The following is a 21414-nucleotide window of genomic DNA, read 5'->3' on the forward strand; positions in this document are numbered from 1 at the left end:
ATTAAATCATTGAGTGAAGAAGTGAAGCCATTGTAGCTGAACCCAATTCTTGCCTAATGATGTCAAACACTTGTTTAAATGGGAGTCAGGATACTGGTCAACTTGTTTCTTTTCCTTTAGCTAAGGTATTGCTGAGGCTGAGCGTTATGCCTCCTGATACTGTGAAAGTGGGTAATTATTACATAGTCACCAGTTTCATCATTTGTGACAGAAATGCACTGTTAAATATAGAAATTAACATGTTCTTTGTCCTCAGGCACTGGCAATGATAGAACTGTATAATGCCCCAGAGGGACGATATAAACAAGATGTGTACTTGCTGCCTAAGAAGATGGGTAAGTCCTAGAGCAAGAATTTTCTGCTTGCAAGGTGATCTGGTCCATAAAACCAAAATAAAACTGAGCTCGAGGAAAGATTTTGTTTTTGTTCTTTATACATTGTGATAGGGCAAGGAAACAATCTGTTCTGCTACTCTGCATTTGCTTATTGTTTGTAGAGAAGCAGGATGAGAATTCACAGAATCCATGGATGGAAGAGGGGCACAAAGTGTCTGGTTCCAGTCTATTGTCAGGACAATAGATAATAGGTTCAGGAGTAGGCCATTCGGCCCTTCAAGCCAGCACCGCCATTCACTGAAATCATGGCTGATCATCCACAATCAGTATCCCGTTCCTGCCTTCTCCCCATATCCCTTGACTCCACTATCATTAAGAGCTCTATCTAACTCTTTCTTGAAAGCATCCAGAGAATTGGCCTCCACTGCCTTCTGAGGCAGAGCATTCCACAGAAGGCAAGGAGTGGTTGTAGATGAGTCATATTCTGCATGGATGCTGGTGATCTGAGGTGTGCCTCAGGGATCTGTTCAGGGACCCCTACTGTTTGCGATTTTTATAAATGACCTGGATGAGGAAGTGGAGGGATGGGTTAATAAATTTGCTGATGACACAAAGGTTAGGGGTGTTGTGGATAGTGTGGAGGGCTGTCAGAGGTTACAGCGGGACATCGATAGGATGCAAAACTGGGCTGAGAAGTGGCAGATGGAATTCAACCCAGATAAGTGTGAGGTGGTTCATTTTGGTAGGTCAAATATGATGGCAGAATATAGCATTAATGGTAAGAGTCTTGGCAGTGTGGAGGATCAGAGGGATCTTGGGGTCCAAGTCCATAGGACACTCAAAGCTGGTATGCAGGTTGACTCTGTGGTTAAGAAGGCATATGGTGCATTGGCCTTTATCAATTGTGGGCTTGAGTTTAAGAGCCCAGATGTAATTTTGCAGCTATATAGGACCCTGGTCAGACCCCACTTGGAGTACTGTGCTCAATTCTGGTCGCCTCACTATAGGAAGGACATGGAAACCATAGGAAGAGTGCAAAGGAGATTTACGAGGATGCTGCCTGGATTGGGGAGCATGCCTTATGAGAATAGGTTGAGTGAACTCGGCCTTTTCTCCTTGGAGCGATGGAGGATGAGAGCTGACCTGATAGAAATATACAAGATAATGAGAGGCATTGATCGTGTGAATAGTCAGAGGCTTTTCCCCAGGGCTGAAATGGCTAGCATGAGAGGGCATAGTTTTAAGGTGATTAGAAGTAGGTACAGAGGAGATATCAGGGGTAAATTTTTTATGCGGAGAGTGGTGAGTGCCTAGAATGAGCTTGCGGTGGAGGTGGAAACGATAGCGCCTTTTAAGAGATTCCTGAATGGCGACATGGAGCTTAGAAAAATAAAGGGCAATGGGTAAAGACTATGGTAAGGACATGTTCGGCACAGCTTTGTGGGCCAGTACAACTAATTCCATTCATCCACCTCTCCCTGTGCTCCTACAAGTACCTTCATTTTCTATGATTGGAAATTTGCTTTGCAGGAGCAGAACAGTGCAAAGGCATGAAATTACTGTAAATTACAAATTAAATAGGGCAAAAAAAAAAGGTAGTGTTCATTGGTAAAGGGAACTTGTTCAGAAACCTGGTAGAGGGGAAGAAGCTGTTCCAAAAAGGCTGAGTGCAAGTCTTCAGGTTCCTGTGCATTGCCCACATGGTAGCAATAAGAAGGCAGCATGCCCCCCACTGGCACAAAACTGTATATTTCAATGTACATGTTATAGCAGTTACTTGAAAACAAACCAGAACTGCTGAGAGACTAAGCCAGGTTATCAATGCTGTATGATGCGCTTCCAAATAACAAGTTTCCAAATTGAAAAAGGTGCTTTCGATCCTTTATAACAAAGCCAGCAAAGATGAGTGACCTTGTAGCGATGGAAAAATGATTAAAAGTAAATTAGTGCTATAGCGGTCTATTAGTGATATTAGAGATACTAAGCGGTGTGATGGCGTAATTAGTATGACTAAGTGTTTCAATTACTGTAACTAAGCAAAATACCAAATTTAAAGGTCCAAGTGAATAGCAGACAACAAAAAAAATTATTCACTGTGGCTCACTCCCTCCACTACACTAAACTAAAAGCAAAGTGTGAATTTGTAATATGTGCTTCTACCATGCCCATGTGATAGAGTACCATAATAAATGCACTACAAAATATGATACAGACAAAATATACATGGCTCCTACCCATGACAAATAAATCTCTAAATCCAGTCTGTCCTCATAATAAAAGCCACTCATCCCTGGAATCATTTTGGAAATTCCCTCTGCTTGCTGCCCTAAGCCTTGGGTGCAGTGCCCAGGTCTGCTCAAATTGGTATTTTTTGGAAGTTCATCATAATCTCCTTCCTCCAGTACTCTATTACTATCCCAGTGTTTATTAAAGACCAGTTACCTATTTAGTTTTTTAACCATTTTCTCAACCTGTCCAAACACTTCCAACATTTTATGTACAGTATGATTATTCACCTTTACCAAGGATGGGCTCGCCCACAACCTCAGGACCTGTGTTATTCTTCTGATGAAGTAAAAGCTTTGTTTATTTCCAAGACAGTCAAATTTTAAAAAAAAAACATTTTTGGTAGACCAAACTGTCATTGCTAGTCAATCTAGGTTTTCAAGACCTTTCAAACCTTTATTTTGATTTTTTTTTTCCCCCTCTAAGATGTTCCATTTTGTTCATTCTATAGGGTTATGTCTGCTGAATGGACTGTTAATTTGTGATTTTTTTCTTTCCCAGATGAGTATGTAGCAAGTCTTCATTTGCCCACTTTTGATGCACATCTCACAGAACTGACAGACGAGCAGGCAAAATATCTGGGTTTGAACAAGAATGGGCCTTTCAAGCCAAACTACTACCGGTAAGAGGCAAAGTCAACTGGTTAAAACTCCCAATGTTGAGGCATAGGAAATGGTGACTAAGCTTGTAGTTATTAAAAATTTGATTGTAAAGTAGTCAGAAAAGCTGGTAATGCACAATCAAAGAGTAGGGGATGGGTTGCAAAGAGTTCAAACAATGGAAGTTTTTTATGATTATACATTGTTTTCTAATGCACAATAGTCTGTTTATTGTGAGGAATTTATCAGATCATGAAGATTTCTTTGTCATATTTGAGCAGCACCATGATGCATCTAGTAGAGCTGCCACCTCACAATTCCCGTTATCCTCTCCAATTCTGACATGTTTCATATTATGGATTTTCCCAGCTGCCTGGTTCCCTCCCACATGCCGAAGACATGTCAATTGGTGGGTAACTGGCCACTGTAAATTGCCCCTGATCCTCAGGTAAACAGTAGAATGTGGAAAGAATAAAATGGAATTTGTGCAATTGGGCCTTTGATAGTTGGCACAGCCTTGCTGAGCTGAAGGGCCTGTTTGTGTGTGTGACTAAGCTTGCTTTAAACTGTGGAGCACTCTGTGTTCAGATTCAGTCTGAATTATTAACACAGCACGTCTCCTGCAGTATGTTAGCAAACAATTCCTGGTCATAACCAGTTTTGTATGGAGGAGCATTATTTGTAAACTTCCTGAAAGAGTGCTCTTATAAACTGTAACCACATCATTGTAACTTTGGCTTGGACTAAATTACAATGGAAAATATAAGGTTAAAAAATAGGGAAAAGTATGGTCTAGCTCAAGACCAGGAAAGAAGCTTTGATACCTGAATGAAAATTAAGGAGTTTGGTCTGTCTGTGTCCCAACTAAGCAAAGTGTTTCTAAAGCTTTGTTTTTGTTCCTTGTCCTAGGTATTAAATGCAAAGCCACAAGTCTATCAAACAAGAGGGGAACCTTTTGTCACTAATGTACACGAACAAAATCTCTTCTTTAGAGCTGGCCTTGATTAAACAGTTTTAAATATTTAGTCATTTATTTATTTACATAGAATGTGTATAATCTCTGTAAACAATTTTTTTACTGCACTAGAAGACAAAAAAATGTTTAATGTGATTTTTTTTTCTCTTCTATTGCTGCTGTGCTTTAATATAATTATAACATCCTTGCTGTTAACCTCGGGAAAGAAACTATGGAAGCAAAATGTTAGCTGTTTCAAAATTGTTAAGGTGCACATATTTCAGAAATTTTATTTGTTGAGTAAAAGAGGTAAGGAAATAGTTAAATGCTTACTGTTTACCATTATGGGAATCCTTAAAAGACTTACTTCAAACAAAATCTAGCTGTGAGAGCCTGGAAAATCAAATAACAAGGCTCTCAAAATATAACTTGTGTTTTGTTTCTGAAACTTCTTATTAAAATCAGGTTTAGCGGAGTAGATGGTGTGACTGGTGAGGTAGCTTAGTATTAAGACTCCTTCTTTGCCGCATTGCTATTGTTTCCTTAAGTCATGGTACTATTTCAACCTTGTCTCAGTTCCTAAGAATGTGAGCTGCTTCCCCCAGCTGGGACATTAGCTTCATGTCTGTAGAGTGTATAAAGTCTGGAATGGGCTGCAGAAATGATGGGGTAACCAAATGAACCACAGATGTCCATAAAGCTTTCAACCATTGTTGTATTTTAAAATAAGTGAACTCAATTGTTTTTTTATGACTTCAATAGTTAAGTAGAATAAAGTTTAGTCTTTTTCCCCTGAAAGATAGAATATTTGTTTGTACAAACCCCATTTCCAGAAAAGTTAGGATATTTTCCAAAATGCAATAAAAACAAAAATCTGTGTTATGTTAATTCACGTGAACCTTTATTTAACTGACAAAAGTACAAAGAAGAGATTTTCAATAGTTTTACTGACCAACTTAATTGTATTTTGTAAACATACACAAATTTAGAATTTGGCTGCAACACACTCAACAAAAGTTGGGACAGAGGCATGTTTACCATTGTGTTACATCACCTTTCCTTTCAATAACATTTTTTAATCGTTTTGGAACTGAGGATGCTAATTGTAGTAGATTTGCAATTGGAAATTTTGTCCATTCTTGCTTGATATAAGACTTAGGCTGCTCAACAGTCCGTGGTCTCCATTGTCTATGATTCTCCTCTTCATAATGCACCATACATTTTCAATAGGAGATAGATCTGGACTGGCAGCAGGTCAGTCAAGCACACGCACTCTGTGTCTACAAAGCCAAGCTGTTGTAGCCCGTGCAGAATGTGGTCTGGCATTGTCCTGCTGAAATAAGCATGGAAGTCCTGGGAAGAGGTGTTGCCTTGATGGCAACATATGTCTCTCTAAAATCCTAATATATGCCTCAGATTCAATGGTACCTTCACATAAATGCAACTCACAAATGCCGTGGGCACTGATGCACCCCCATACCATCACAGATGCTGGCTTTTGCACCTTTTGCTGATAACAATCTAGATGGTCGTTTTCATCTTTGGCACGGAGAACTCAACGCCCATTTTTCCCGAAAACGAGCTGAAATGTGGACTCATCTGACCACAGCACACGGTTCCACAGTCCTTTGATCCATCTGAGATGAGCTCGGGCCCAGAGAACTCGCCAGCATTTCTGCATAGAGTTGATATATGGCTTCCTCCTTGCATAATACAGTTTCAAGTTGCATTTCTGGATGCAGCGACGGACTGTGTTGAGTGACAATGGTTTTCCGAAGTACTCCCGAGCCCAGGTGGCTATAATTGTCACAGTAGCATGACGGTTTCTGTGCACTTTTCCATCTTATTTTAACTCTGTCCCAACTTTTGAGTGTGTTGCAGCCATCAAATTCTAAATTTGTGTATATTTACAAAATACAATTAAGTTGGTCAGTAAAACTATTGAAAATCTTTTCTTTGTACTTTTGTCAGTTAAATAAAGGTTCACGTGAATTATCATATCACAGATTTTTGTTTTTATTGCATTTTGGAAAATATCCCAACTTTTCTGGAAATGGGGTTTGTAGGTGGGCTTGTATTACATTACGGTGAAAGATGCTTTTGGTATTTAAATATATTTGATTGAACCTTGTTATCCAACTTCCATTATTCACTTCCCTCCATCCTAAAATTTTCAAATGGTACTGATTGTTACAGACTGTTGCATGTGCTTAATGCTTCTGATTGGTCTTCTGCTAACCCATCTTCACTGAGATTGGGATTACCACGCATCTTGTCACCTGTCCGGGCAACAAATTGAAAACCATTGTCACCGATTGGAAGCTTGGACTTGTATTAAAGACCATTCACCCAACTGCACCTGCGAAGCTGTCTGACCAAGAGCCATTTTATGTTTGTTTCTCTCGAAGGAAAAACGCCTTATCAGTTGCTATCTGTCTTAATTACTTATCATAATATTGGATGATTTCTGTTTTATTTTGAAACATTTTACCACATCTGTCTTAGGATTCCCACAAATATATTAACCCCATATACATTACTGCACATTGCTATATTTTTCTCCCTCCCCTGCAATGCCAAAAACTAGTATTTTTAAATGAATCCCAGCCATTTAGTGGCTGCTTTTTTTATTCTTGCTTTGATTGAGGGGAAGAGGTTGGCATGGAATGTAATAATTGTTGTATGTAATAAATAAAACTTTAAGCAAAATGGACACCAGCAACCTGCTCTGGAGAGCAGGTGTATCAACTCCAAAAGAAAAAGCAAATCATCTATCTACACAAACTGAGTTTTATCATTGAGTAACTATTTTATGTACTGTATTATTGGTCAAGTATTGTAGTAGATGAAATAATGCAGCTGTACTCATAATTCAAATAAAGTTAATAAAGTCAGTTTTTTCCAATATTATTTCTCATGTGCTGATGTCCAATGATTTTTTTTCTTTATCCTTGTGTCCACAATTGGATTGCAAGCTTTTTTGGAAAGCTGTTTTTTAACCACATGGTGGATGTACTAGTACACTACAGCAATCACTACACTGATTCCCAGAAGGGATTGTTTGAGGCTTTGCTACACTTCCAAGTGCCAGTCTTATATGGTCTAAGCTAATGATTTAATAGGTTTTGATTTTTCCAATAATTGCATGTAACTTTCCAGTGATACAGAAATTTTGGACTTGAATGCCCTCGTCTTTGCTAAACCTGACATTTTACAATTTTTGTATGAGTTGGGTGGCAAATACAAAGGTTGAGCTCGGAGACTGAAAAAGCAAAAAAAAAACCCACAAATGTCGGAAATCTGAAGTAAAACGTCAAAAACACTGGCAATAACCAACACGACAGGCAAGGTCCATGGTAATGAAACAGTTGATTGTTCTGTCCTTATTAAGGGTCTCAGCCCAAAATATTTATTCCCCTCCATGGATGAGTTCCTTCAGCGTTTTGTATGATGTTACTCTGGGTTTCCAGCACTGCAGAATTTCTTGTTTATGGGTTAATCATACTGTAACCAAACTAGAAAAAGTAAGAAAACATACTATTCTAAGCCCCGAGGAGTAGTAGCAATAAGACGGGCAATGCCAGTGCTGGGCTTGGAGAGTGAGGCTGCCCTGCTTACGATGCGCTGCCGTCCAGGAAGCATGTGACCTCTACTTGTCCCCGCCGTGCAGTTGGAGGACTATAAACAGTAAGATGGGTGAGGGCGGTTAGAAATAAAAGCATACAAAAACCGAGATGATGAATCGACTGTTGCAGGCAATCCAAAATTAAAAAGTGAATATTAGAAATACTTAGCAAAGGAGGAGCCACCTGCGGTTTGGACACTGGAAAAAGCTGGATGTCTGAAATCGTCGGGATCGATAATGAGTCCCACCAATGGCAACTAGGCAGCTGGGAAAGGAACGTAAAGACGTCGAACGACTAATCTAGGTGATTTTATGCTCCTCCAATGACAGCAGGTACATAAGAGTTTGACAATGAACAGCAACGTGTGGGCAAGTGAGCTACAGCGCTGAGGAAGCTGGCAATGGTTCAGAGTGGGAGGGGCCGATAGCTTTCCCTAGCAGGACGATTGACGACCCCTCTGTTCGTCCAATGAAGCATGGAAATCTGTATAAGAGCCCACCATTAAATGGAGACTGCCCAATGAACAGTGGGAGGGCGGAGTTGCGGGACCTGGCGCTTGGTTACGGGAAGTAACACTGTCTTGAATTGGAGTAAGGATGGAGACTGCGAATTTGAGCGGGGTAAGCGGATCTTCCACAGCCCGGGCGAAGGAACTCTTCCGAAACCAGCGCAAGGATTCGGAGGTGAGTGCAACGCCCGAAATCAGAGGACGGGACGCCGCGTAAGCGGCTAATTATAGCCACAGTAACACGGGGAGAGTATCAGCGGCTAATAATAACTGGGAGCGGGTGTCAGTGGCTAATAATAACTATTCCAAACCAGTACCACCCTGGATCATTCTCTGCGACAAAGGACGGCGGAACCGGTACCGACAAGACCGAGGAAGCAGGATCCATGCAACTTCCAAAAGTTGCATTAAATGTTCAGAGTGCACTGTAGCTCTTGCAAGAATAATGTGCGAGGCAAACTTGCAAAATTTATACCACTGATAGCGTATGAAGATTTAAGATACCCCTTTTAACAAAAAAAATATTTTTGTGAAAATTATGGAAGCTAAGCTATCTAAATAATGTGGCTTAAACGTAGAATGCTTGCTTCTGGAAATACATCGCCCCCTTTCTCCCAGTCATTCCATCGTGTTTCTCATGATAGAGTATGCTGCAAATAGATCAGATGGCATCTTCGGAGAGAGCAAAATAAATCGGAAGATTCCGTAGTGTGTGCTGCGTCTTCAACAAGGTTGGGGCTCATCTTCTGTTTCGACGTGGTTTTCCACCCTGATTGTTATCTGTGCTGAATGCGTTCAATGACTCTCCGCCATCCTCTCGCTTAGAGAATTTCAAAGACTAGTTACAATCTGAGCAACGTCCTCTTCATTTCTCGTGAGACTGTTTTTGAGAACCTAGATCTAGATTCATTGGCCCCAGGGAACGTTGTTCCTGCATTATCCTGGCTGGCCTGTTAATCATTTTTCAGTTTCAGATGAGGTTGCCTCACATGTTTCAAAACCACAAAATAGAGGTCTGGTCTGCGCAATGCCCTCATGATAGAGACCTGGTCGAACCGGTCTCTCCTCGTGATGGATTCACGATCCCAGCAACCACCCTGGGGGACTCGGCGTGTAGTTCGCAGTTCTCCAGGGTAGTCTCGCCAAGAGCCTTTCTGATTGTTTTAGAAACTGAAAACGCTGGAGCAAGTCAGTATCAGGAACGAGAACTAGACTTAACATTTCAGGTCAAAGAGCCTTCGTCAGAATTGGACAGGAAAGAAAGCAAGTTCGTTGTAAGTGTGGAAGATAGTGGGAGAAGGATAGGTCACTGCCAGAGTGATAAACTGTCGATTAATCAAGGCAGCTGGAGACAAAACAAAAAGTCGCGTATAAACCAGAGCAGCACGGTGTGATGGAGGGAGGGGTTGCCGCGTCACGGCCCCAGTGATCTGCTCACGATCCTGTCTTGTGTTGCCTGCAAGGTGTTTGCAGAATTTCCCTGTGACTGCATGTGTACTGAAGGTCTTGTTTCTATCTATACGACTCTATGACTGGCAGTTTGGATAGGCCACCCCCACCGCCCCAAATGTATTGGCGTTCTCTGCAGATTAATCTCATAGTGATCATAGATTCTCAGAGTGGAGAATGAACTGGACGGGACAAACACTCGCGTGCTTGCACGAAGTATCAACGGGAAAGAGCGTGATTCAAGGGCGGGATGAACTGAGACACAGAATGAAAATAGAGAGAAGAATGGAAGCGAGAGCCAGAATAGAGGACAAAAAAAGCTGTTAAAAGATTTGTGTGAAAGTTAAAATGGTTAAAAATAGATGCATGCAGGAGGGTTAAATAAAGAAACGCCAAAAAAACACTACAATTACTGGGAATCTGAAACATAATAGAAAATATTGTAAATAATCAGTTTGACTATTCATTAGAAATTAAAGATGATATCAAACTGAAAGCAAAGGATTATAGTTGCCAGAGTAAACAACAAACCTGGGGACTGGGATCATTTCAGAATTCAACAATGAATGACCCAGATATTGATAACAGGAGATTGTGGTCAGAGCAAATGAACACAAAACTTGGGACCTTGGGGGGCAGAAACGGTAAGAGGGGATTTATAATGGTCAATAAAGAAATGGTAGAAGAATTAAACCAATTGATCATCACCACAGGGGAAAAAGGATCAAAACTGTCAGTGAGCCCCGAAAATGGACCAACGCTGCTGATCTGCATCGAGAATTTTGACAGAGATAGTGAATGTTCTGCTTATTGTCTTCCAAAATTCCACAGATTTTGGAAAGCTTCTTGGAGCTCCCAAATGTCATCCTAGTACGCTCAGTGGCCATTTTCTTACGTACACCTGTACATCTACTTATTAATGCATATATTTAATCAGCCAAACTTACACCGCCTTCTGAGTGAAGAACTTCATCTTCCATCCTTAACCCACGACCTCTAGTCCTATTATCTCCCAACCTCAGCGGGAAAAGCCTGTATGTATTTACCTTATCCATACCCTTCATAGTTTTGTATACTTCTATCAAATCTCCCCTCATTCCTCTACACTCCAGGGAAAAAGTCCTAACCTATTCAACCTTTCCCTATAACTCAGGTCCTCAAGACCCAGCAATGTCCTTGAAATTTTCTCTGCACTCTTCCAATCTTATTGACATCTTTCCTGTAGGTAGGTGACCAAAACTTCACACAATACTCCAAATTAGGCCTCACCAACATCCTATACAACTTCAACATAACATCCCAACTCCTGTACTCAATACATTGATTTATGAAGGCTAGTGAGCCACAAGCTTTCTTTATGACCCTATCTACCTGTGACAACAATTATGGATTTGCATTCCCGGGATCCCTCGATTCTACCACAATCTTCAGTGCCCTAACACTCTCCCAGATTGGTCCCCTCGAAGTGCAAAACCTCACACTTGTCTGCATTTAATTCCATCTGCCATTTTTCAGCCCAATTTTCCACCTGGTCTAGATCCAGCTGCAAGGTTTGATAGTCATTCTCGCTGTCCACTACACCCCCAATCTTGGTGTCATCTGCAAATTTGCTGATCCAGTTAACCCCATTATCATTCAGATTGTTGATATAGATGGCCAGCAATAATGAACCCAGCACCGATCCCAGCGGCACGCAGGCCTCCGGTCAGAGAGGCATGAGGCAAAGCCAATATCTAATCCAATTCACCATCTCATCTTGAATACCAAGCGACTGAACCTTCTTGACCAAACTCTCATACAGATCTTGTCAAAGGCCTTGCTAAAAATCTGTGTAGACAACATCCATGCCTTGCTTTCATCAGCTTTCATGGTAACTCCCTCAAAAACTCCATGATTGGTTAGACACGACCTACCACACACATTGCTATGTTGACTATCTCTAATCCTTCACTGTCTATCCAAATTCAGTGGATTCCTGTTAATTGGGCCATCGGTTAATCAGGGCAGCTGCTTATTTGGGACAACTCTTAAAGAACAAAAAGAAATCATAAAATAGCTGGGGTTCTCTTTGTTTATTTGGGACACAACGCTGCTTGATTGGGTCAGGAGCCAATCAGTCACGTGCACTCCTGTGGCTATTAGACATTACACCTTGCTTAGAGAGGAGTCTTAGGTCAGTTGCTTGTACTTGTGTTATTCATTTGGACTGACAGATGTCAATTCAAAAACCGGCGATTTTTGATGATTTTGTTTTTTTTATTTTAACTTTTTTTTTAAAAAAAAATGAGATCCTTGTCAAGGTGCTGTGAAAAGATTTGACACTAGCTGAAGAAATTACCCTACTTGACCAAATTAACAGCCATCTACTGAACACCGTTCATCGTCAACTGGCAGAGACAACTGGAGTTTCGAAATCTACAATTGCACGTTTGATACATCAGCAAGATAAACTACAAGAAGAATAGGGATTACACGAGGGACAACAGGGAACATCCCAAAAACAAAAGCATGAAGGTACGGATCCAGATGCTGAAGAGGCCCTCTGTCAATGGTTTTCCACTGTAACTGGATGAATTGTGTATGTGTCAGTGGACCAATGTTAAAAGCAAGTCAGAGGAGCTGCTAAGAAGCTGGATCACAGAGAGTTTAAAGCAACAGTTGATTGGTTGTCTCAATGGAAATAGATTCAAGAACATACATGGTGCTGATGCTATAAGTGCAGAAACGTGGAAATCTACAAAACTCTCCAACTTGCTTCAAATATTTTGTTCAGATGATATCTACAATGCTTATGAATCAGGTTTTTTTTAAAAAACCATGCCACACTGGACAGTCCCTTTGGCTACAAACACACAACGCTTCACGTTCAAAAAAAGCAATGGATCACATAGTGAGTTGTGTTTTTCAAATATGTCAGGAACTGATAAAAATGTTGGTTATTGGGAAAAGCATTAAACCTGGATGCTTTAAGGGGCTAAGAATGGATAGTTTACCAATGGAGTACAATGCTAATAAGAATGACTGATGACTTCTGAATTTTTGAAGAAATGGCTTATGAGTTGGGATATGAAGCTACAGCAGAAATCAAGTAAAATTCTTCTGCTTGTTGACAATGGTGCTACACTGCCTAGTGTAGAGTGTTTGAGAAACATCCAGCTGGAATTTCTACCTCTCAATACAACTTCTTCAGTGCAGCCAATGGATCTGGGAATTAGGAAATTTATTATTGAATTACGATATTACTTCATGCAGGAAGGCAATAAAGGTAGTCCATTATCTACGCTAGATGTCTGTTGATTTCATTTACGGTCAAGCAAACGAACACATCAACGTACACTCAATGAATTCCTCTGTCAGTAACCATTATGAAGTAATACAGTTTTATAGTACTGCAACAATATTGGTAGTATTCTAATTTATTTTGTATATCATTTTAATCTGTTACTCAGTCTAACCATAATTTGTCTTTTTTTTAATACCTTTTTAACTATTTCCATGAAACTGGGTCAGCTGGGCCAAAATATACTGGTCTTGATGTGCCCCAATTAACTGTACTTGTACATCTGGTCCCTTAGAAAACCTTCCAGTAACTTACCCATACCTGATGTCAGGCTCACCAGTCTAAAATTTCCTAGCTTTTTTTTCAATATTTTTATTATTAGTTTCTACATAAAAGAATACAGAGTACAAGGAAGTATATATGTCAAAAAAAGATAAGATAATACCAATACATATTTGAATCACACTTGCAAACTCATTACTCTATATTCATGTAAATTAAATTAAATCATAATATTGAAATATAATTTTTTATTATGCAGAAAAAAATCCAAACCCACTACCAAGATCAAAGTTGCTTGGTAAAGGAAGAAAGAAGGGAAAAAAATCTTTATCATGTAGTGAAATATGTTATTAGCCAACATCTGTACTTTAACAACAAATCAAAGATTTTGAAAATAGTTCAAAAATGGTCCCCACAATGTGTGAAAGTCTTGGCTAGATTCAGAAATTGACAACAGATCTTTTCTAAATTTAAACATGACATAACATCACGTAACCATTGAGTGTGAGTAGTCAGAACGACATTCTTCCATTTAAGCAAACGTGTCCTCCTCGCTGTAAGAGAAATAAAAGCCAAAAGGTGCAAATCAGATATCCCCAGAATAATATCTTTTTCTGCAACAATACCGAATAAAGCAGACAAAGGGTTAGGCTTTACATTTACTTTGAAAAGTACAGAGAAAGTTTGAAATACCCCCTTCCAGTATCTCCCAAGACCCGGATATGTCCAGAACATATGAATTAGTGAAGCTTCTCCATTATTACACCTATCACAAAAGGGAGATATATCCGAATAAAAACAAGATAGTTTATCCTTGGTCATGTGGGCCCTATGGACCACTTTAAATTGTAAGAGGGCGCGGCGAGCACATAACGATAAGCTGCTTCGTAGAGCCTTTCTTAAACAATGGAAAAATCATTAGCTATCCTCTAATCCTCCGGCATATCACCCATGGCTAAGAGTGTTATAAATATCTTCCCTAGGGCCCTTGCAATTTCTGCACTAGCCTTCCCTGCCCCCACCCCACCACCCCCAGTGTCCAAGGGAACGTCTAGTCAGGCTCTGGAAAATCATCCACACTGATTTTCCTCAAGACAGCATAAACTTCCTCTGTAACCCGCAGAGGGTCCGTGATTTTGCTGCCTCACTTCTATAGACTCTGTAAACGCTTCTATAAACCTGTGTAAATACAGATGCAAAATGTCCATTTAAGGTCTTCCCCATCTCTTTTGACTCTCTGCATGGATGACCACTCTGATCTTCCAGAGGACCAATTTTATCCATTGCTATCCTTTCACTCTTAATACGAGGGGTGATTGATAAGTTTGTGGCGTAAGGTAGGAGGAGTCAATTTTAGAAAACCTAGCACACTTATTTTTCCTACATTTCCACACTTAGTCCAGCAGTCATGGAGCATACGGATCCCTTCTTTGTAGAAGTCGGCGTCTTGGATCTCCAGAAAGTGGTCCACAGCAGGGGTGATTGATAAGTTTGTGGCGTAAGGTAGAAGGAGATGAGTTATTAACTTCAGACTTTCTGCATTTTCACTCAAAGAGTTGAACTGCACGTGCATGTAATGAGAGCTGTATAACTCATCTCCTTCTACCTTAGGCCACCTGGAGGTCCAAGATGCTCTCGTTACATGCATGTGCAGTTCAACTCTTTGAGTGATAGTGCAGAAAGTTTGAAGTTAATAACTCATCTCCTTCTACCTTAGGCCACAAACTTATCAATCACCCCTGCTGTGGACCACTTCTACAAAGAAGGGATCTGTATGCTCCAGGACCGCTGGGCTAAGTGTGTACATGTAGGAGGGGACTATGTTGAAAAATAAATCACCCCTCGTCTATATGCAGAAGCCCTTGGGATTCTCCTTCAAGTAGTCTGCTAGAACAACCTTGTGTCTTTTAGTCCTTCTGATTTCATTTTTAAGTGTTCTCTTGCTCCTCAGGTACCTCATTTGTTCCTACCTGCCTGTACCTGTTATGTGCCTATTTCTTTTTCCTAACCAGGGCCTCCGTATCTCTCAAAAATGAAAGTTCCCAAAACCTGTTATCCTTGCCTTTTATTCTGACAGGAGCATATAAACTCTGTACTCTCAATTTCACTTTTCAATGCCGACAACTTACTAAGTGCTCCTTTGACAAGAAACAACAAATCCACACTTGCCAGATCCTTTCTGATGCCATCAAAATTGGAATTTTTCCAGTTTGGATGGTAACAAATCTCCTGGGGATTTCATATACAGAAGTTTCTAGAATTTACGGAGAATGGTGCAGAAAACAAAAAAAAACACATACAGTGAACAGCAGTTCTGTGGGCAAAAACGCCTTGTTAATGAGAGTGGTCAGTGGAGAATGGCCAGACTGGTTCAAGCTGACAGGAAGGTGGCAGTAACTCAGATAACCACACATTGCAACAGTGGTGTGCAGAAGAGCATCTCTGAATGCACAACACGTCGAGCCTCGAAGTGGATGGGCTACAACGGGTTCCACTCGTGTACATAATAAAGGGGCCGCTGAGTGTAGGTTATCGTGTCCTCAACCAGAGGCACAGTTTTCAGAGGGATACTTATAGAATAATTAATGCTCACTGTCATACAACTTGTAGGGTTTTATCTCATTTGATCGGCAGTTCTCGACAGTGCCTGAGTGCGATTCTTGATATTGGGGCAGGATTCCCTGTTTCTCCACTTTTTCTTCATTGCCCTGAAGTTTTTTTTTTAAAAACCTTGTGCATTCTCCAATTCCCTTTTTTTTAAATTTTATTTTTATTTGGATAAGGAATTCACAATTATCATGTACTTTTTTCACACATATAACCTTTTCCATTTTTTTATATGTATAAAACTACAATTATTTATACATTCTTAAGTACACATTGAGATGATATAAAAGGAAAATAAACATTTAAATAGATAATTATGTACTGTGGTAAATCTAACCTATTAGGCTAAGTAATGAAATTAGTTGTTAAGAAAAATGGTAATAATAGTTTCCATACAACCCTTCTGGACCATTTCCACTGGTCCAAAATGTTGCATACAAGCCTATATACCAACCATTGTAGGTGTTTATATCCCAATTTGTTCGTGCGTGTTCCTGCCCGCAGACATAATTATCCAATCCCTATGTACTTATTTACTTAATTTTTTCATTTTATTTTATCCCTTTCCCAAATCTTTCCCTTTACTTGTGTTAATTCTCTATTTTCCAAAAAAAAAACAAATCAAAAAGAGAGATTTGGACAATCCTACAGCAAATTTCAGAGACCTGGTTCTGAAGGTTATGTGGTCCAATTTGCCCTGAAAATAGTAATTTCCTTTTGCTCAGGACTTTAGTGAACAAAATTGATTTTATGACAATCCAGACATATCAGTCAGAAATATTTACTGTGATGATCATGTCATCAGATCAATTGTTGATCCCCTCTGGATTTCCGATCTAGTAACATAAATACTACAAACCTCTGTTTGCTAAAATACCCGTAACTGATAGATAGATATCCCACTCTCTCCCCCCAGCTTTCTGTCTCTCTCCCCCCAGCTTTCTGTCTTTATCCCCCCAGCTTTCTGTCTCTCTCCCCCCAGCTTTCTGTCTCTCCCCCCAGCTTTCTGTCTCTCCCCAGCTTTCTGTCTCTCTCCCCCCAGCTTTCTGTCTTTATCCCCCCAGCTTTCTGTCTCTCCCCCAGCTTTCTGTCTCCCCCCCCGCTTTCTGTCTCTCCTCTTCAAACCCCCTCTCTTCTCCTCGCACACCCCTCTCTCCTCCTCAACCTCCGCCCCCCCCCCCCCCCGATGTCCTGTTCTGGTCTTTGTTTCAGCAAAGGGAAAGGTGAATATCTGATTGCGACATGGCAGCTGAAGAGGAGTGAGTGGGGTTGCTGACCCATTTCCCCACTCATTTGTTTTGTATTCCCTTTGTAACATCAGCCTGTGGTTCCCAGTTATCCATTGTTTCTGCAAAATATTGAACAAAATGATCTCAATGTTTTGTCTCGAGAAGGTTGTTAGTGAAGGAAAGCTTGAGTAGTGTTAGTAGCCTTGGTGACCATCCGGAGCTTGAGTTGGTGTTGGTAGCCTGACAATGGTTCTCGGGGAACCTCCCGGGAGATGATGACAGAGGGTTGATGATGGATTCACGAGGAGCAAGAGCCCAAAGGAGGTTGAGTGGGCATCAATTTTACACGAAGACAAATCGTGAGGAAAGCATTGTTAAGTTGAGCTTGAAATCCAATGTTTGCAGTTCCATAAATTGTATCAATACCCTGTTTGCTATGTCCCTGAAAAGCATTTTAAAAGACATTGGAACAAGAAGAACATAAATACAAGGGATTCTGCAGTTGCTGGAAATCCAGAGTGACACGCACACAAAATGCTGGAGGAACTCAGCAGGTCAGGCAGCGGCTGTGGAGAGGAGCGTAGAATCCTGATGAAGGGTCTCAGCCCGAAACATTTCATCTTTATTCCTGCCTGACCTGCTGACAGTACTGGTGAGACAGAGTGACATTCTGTGGGCAGCAAACAGGGCTTTTCTATTAATTTTACTTTACCTGGACTGCAGTCTGCAACCGTTGGGGGCTGTGCTTTTGAAGTGTCTGTGTGACCTGGTGATTTGTGGTATCCTGAAGGGTTCAGCCAAATTCCAGTCAAGATGGCGCCAGTGAACAATGCTACCTCGGGCAAAATCTTCTAGATAGTCCATAAAATAGTTTCTCTCACTTCTGTTACATCCTTTTCTTATAAATGTGGTTCTGGACTCTGTGATCTACAGTTTAAAGGTGTGTTTTCGGGCCGATTCGGCAATCTGGTGCTTTGCTGTCTCCAAGAAGGTCCCAGGAGGCGAGTGGCCTCGAAACTTGGAGCCCGTGTTCGACACCATTTCTCGTATCGAGGGAGATTGAAACATCGAGGTAAGTGCAGAAGGCAAGCGTGTGTTCACCGCTGTCCAGTAGCCTCTCACTCACTACTGCTGGATAGGGTTTCTGCATGTGACGCTCTCTCTCGCTCAGTGCTCTCAGAGGATGGTACTGAAGTTCTGAATCTGTGGTTTATGGATTGGACTGTAGTTCAATTGGACTCTTCCGATTTTATGTTTTCATATTCTGTATTTTTACGCATTCTTTCTTGTTGCTATTTGCATAATTTATTTTTTTTGTGCGTCGATGGAGGTTGATGTTTTCTTTAAACGGCGTCCATGGTTTTCTTAATTTTATGGCTGTCTGGAGAAGACAACTTTCAGAGTTGAATACTGCACACTTACTTCTATAATAAATATACCTAGACTCTCGAGAATGCCAATACATATGCAGCGGCCATTCCTGGAGCAGACTTGGGGCCGGATTGAAACTTCAGGCTGGATCAAAGCAGCGGGTCTCTGGCTTGAGTCTGGAAAATAAATCGATGTTTAGCCAATTTAAGCACCGAGCCAGATTAAAGAGATCAAGGCGTCGAGGCCAAGGGCAAAGGACAAAGCGGTGTTCAGCTCACTGCTGCGAGAGGCTTCACTCACCTCAGCGTTAAGTTCTCTCCTTGGCTGTGGACTCCTCACTTTCGGGGACTCTTGAGGTTCATGTTCGGTGTGTTTCTTTTTACTTTTTTTTTAATTGTTCACACGATTTGTTCTTTTTTCACACACTGGATGTTTGATTGTCTTTGTTTTGTGGGTTTTAAGAATATTCTATTGTCTGTCTTTGTTTTGTGGCTACATACTTTGATAATAAATATACTTTGAATGTATGTGTTGTTCTTGGAACAAGAAGAGGACACTTGTCCCTTTGGATCTATTCTGCCAATCAGTTATCCGTGATTGATCAGTACCTTATCTCCAGTTGCTCGTCATCATTTCATGTTCTTTAATCGCTTTACCCAACTAAGTCAGTGGTACTTTCTGTTGACCTGATAGAACTGAGCAGATGGAACAGACTGTGTGACAGTAATAAGGTTAGAAGGATGATCTGGAGCGGGAGTTCCCAACCCGGGGTCCACAGACCCCTCGGTTAATGGTAGGAATCCATGGCATAAAAAAGGTTGGGAACCCCTGGTCTAGAATGATGCTTGACTCGTCTCAGCAAGCTACTTTCCACAACCCTTCGCAGGATATCACATTAAAGTGGACTGTATCTACTCAAGGTCACGGTCCTCCTGTGCAAATCTCTAATCAGTGACACGAAAGGGTTTGATGTGTTGGAGTTCCATTTTATGACCTTTTCCCAGACGCTAATCAGCTTGTCCAAATTTAATCCCATACAGACATATTCTCCAAAAATTATGGTCATATTTGAATACATTGGTTGAGGTTAGTTCACCTTGTAAAAATTAAAATAGAGATGCCAATGAGCTGAAACCAATTGAATTGTTCTCTTGCCTTTGTTGTTAGAGTTCAGTGGATTCCCCTAACCTGGAGTTCGAATACGGGGATTCAGACACCATAGTTGCAGAGTTATCAGGTAAAGTGCATCGATGCCTGAATTAACTGCTCTAAATGGTGGTAGTTCTTTTAAACAGGACTGTTCATCTATGTTCCTGTATTGAGACATGCCTTACCAACTATGATCATCTCACAACTGCAGGATGCTTAGAGCACGTACATTAGGCCTCTCCAGTCCCCACTGGCTCTTCAGTAAGAACGATCCTAAGCCATACAACCCCGCAATTTTTTTTTTGCTTTTAAATATTTATCCAGTTCTGTTTTGAATGCTATAAATAAATCTGCCTCTAATACTGTCTTTGGGAATGAAATCCAGACCCTAATTATGTGGTATGATTCAAGAAGAAATTCTCCATGTAAAAGGTTGATTCTCCAGACTGATCCAGAAGGGGCTTTGATTGGTATTGGAATTGGTTCATTATTGCCACGTAGACTGAGATGCAGTGAAAAGCTTGTCTGACATTCTGCTTATGTGGATCAAATCATTTCACAGTGCATTGAGGTAGAACAAGGTAAAGCAATAAAAGAATACAGACTTGGGGAGAAGGCAGGACAATGGGGTTGGGCTGGAGATAAATCAGCCATGATAGAATGGCAGAGCAGACTTGATGGGCCAAATGGACTAATCTTTTGTCTTATGATCTATAACATGTAATAACTGCTGAGAAAGTACAGTGCAGACATACAATAAGGTGCAAGATCATATCGATGTGTATGATAAAGTCAAAGTCGTTTTAATCATGCTAGGGAACCATTCAGTGGCTTTGTAGCAGTGATTTGAGCCTGGTGGGTACGTGCTTTCAGGCCTTTGCCAGATGGAAGAGGGGAGGGGAGTGAATATCTGGCCTGGGTAGGGGTCTTTGATCGTGCTGGCCGCTTTACTGAGGCAGTAGGAAGTATAGATAGAACCTGTGGAGGAGAGGCTAGTTTCCGTGATGTGCTGAGCCGTGTCCACAATTGAGTTACATCTACTTAACAATTCAAAGACTTACAGTTGTATAACTGCTCTTTCTTGTGTAAGTCATCTTGAAAGACATTTAAAAGTTGGTTCTGTTGTCATTGAATATTGCAGAAGGGCCACATAATTCGAATAACCGTAGGCAATGATAGAGTCTTGTGCAAACCAGAGCAGATGCATTGTGTGTGGCGTGAGAAGCCTTTGTCTGACCTTTAGTCAGTCAGATGGAGAGGAAAATTACATCAGTGTTGTGAATTTGGTGAGCACGTAGAAAGCTGCAAAAGAGGAAGATTCAGATTTATTTATCACATGTACATCAAAACACACATTGCTTGCTCTGGGTCATCCCACAAGCGTCACCACACAATCCCACGTCAACAGTGTTGGTCCAACTCTACATTCAATATCTGCTCTGCCCCATTTTCCATAATGACTCTGGCTAACGAGAATCTGTTTATCTCAGATATATGTTGAATGACTGGATATTGATCATGGTTTATGGAAAGTCTGAATTTATATTAGTTTTTCTGTCAGAAGTTTTGTATAACATTGGCCCTTAATACTTGGCCCTAGTCCTTGGCCCTCTGCCCAATTTTACTCTATCCTTGTGCTTTAACATCTTTGTTTTTAAAATTCCAGGGAATTCATCAAATCTCACAATTTAAACTGCAGAGTCCAGATATTGTTTTGAAAAATCTGCACTATGTACCG

General features: G+C 40.8%; 2 protein-coding genes across 11 annotated transcripts in view; both read left to right on the plus strand.

Moving 5' to 3' along the window:
* Positions 1–5062, plus strand: part of LOC134359558 (putative adenosylhomocysteinase 3) — a 98720-nt gene extending 93658 nt beyond the window's left edge. For 6 of the 9 annotated variants that reach the window (XM_063072997.1, XM_063073000.1, XM_063072998.1 and 3 more), the window contains 3 exons: positions 257–335; positions 3123–3243; positions 4130–5062. In XM_063072997.1, the coding sequence (XP_062929067.1) occupies positions 257–335; positions 3123–3243; positions 4130–4136 (207 nt within the window). In that variant the 3' untranslated portion in view covers positions 4137–5062. Of the gene's footprint in view, positions 1–256; positions 336–3122; positions 3248–4129 lie in introns of those variants that run through there. The other 3 variants (XM_063073003.1, XM_063072999.1, XM_063073001.1) reach the window with 1 other exon arrangement.
* Positions 5063–7906: 2844 nt separating this feature from the next.
* LOC134359560 (striatin-interacting protein 1-like) overlaps positions 7907–21414 on the plus strand; it is a 63992-nt gene continuing 50484 nt past the window's right edge. The window contains exons 1-2 of one of the 2 annotated variants that reach the window (XM_063073008.1): positions 7907–8484; positions 19695–19764. In XM_063073008.1, coding sequence (XP_062929078.1) covers positions 8398–8484; positions 19695–19764 — 157 coding nt within the window. In that variant the 5' untranslated portion in view covers positions 7907–8397. The remainder of the gene's footprint in view (positions 8485–19694; positions 19765–21414) is intronic. The other variant, XM_063073007.1, reaches the window with a different exon arrangement.

This window comes from Mobula hypostoma, chromosome 20, assembly GCF_963921235.1.
Source record: "Mobula hypostoma chromosome 20, sMobHyp1.1, whole genome shotgun sequence".
Classification (NCBI taxonomy): Eukaryota; Metazoa; Chordata; class Chondrichthyes; order Myliobatiformes; family Myliobatidae; genus Mobula; species Mobula hypostoma.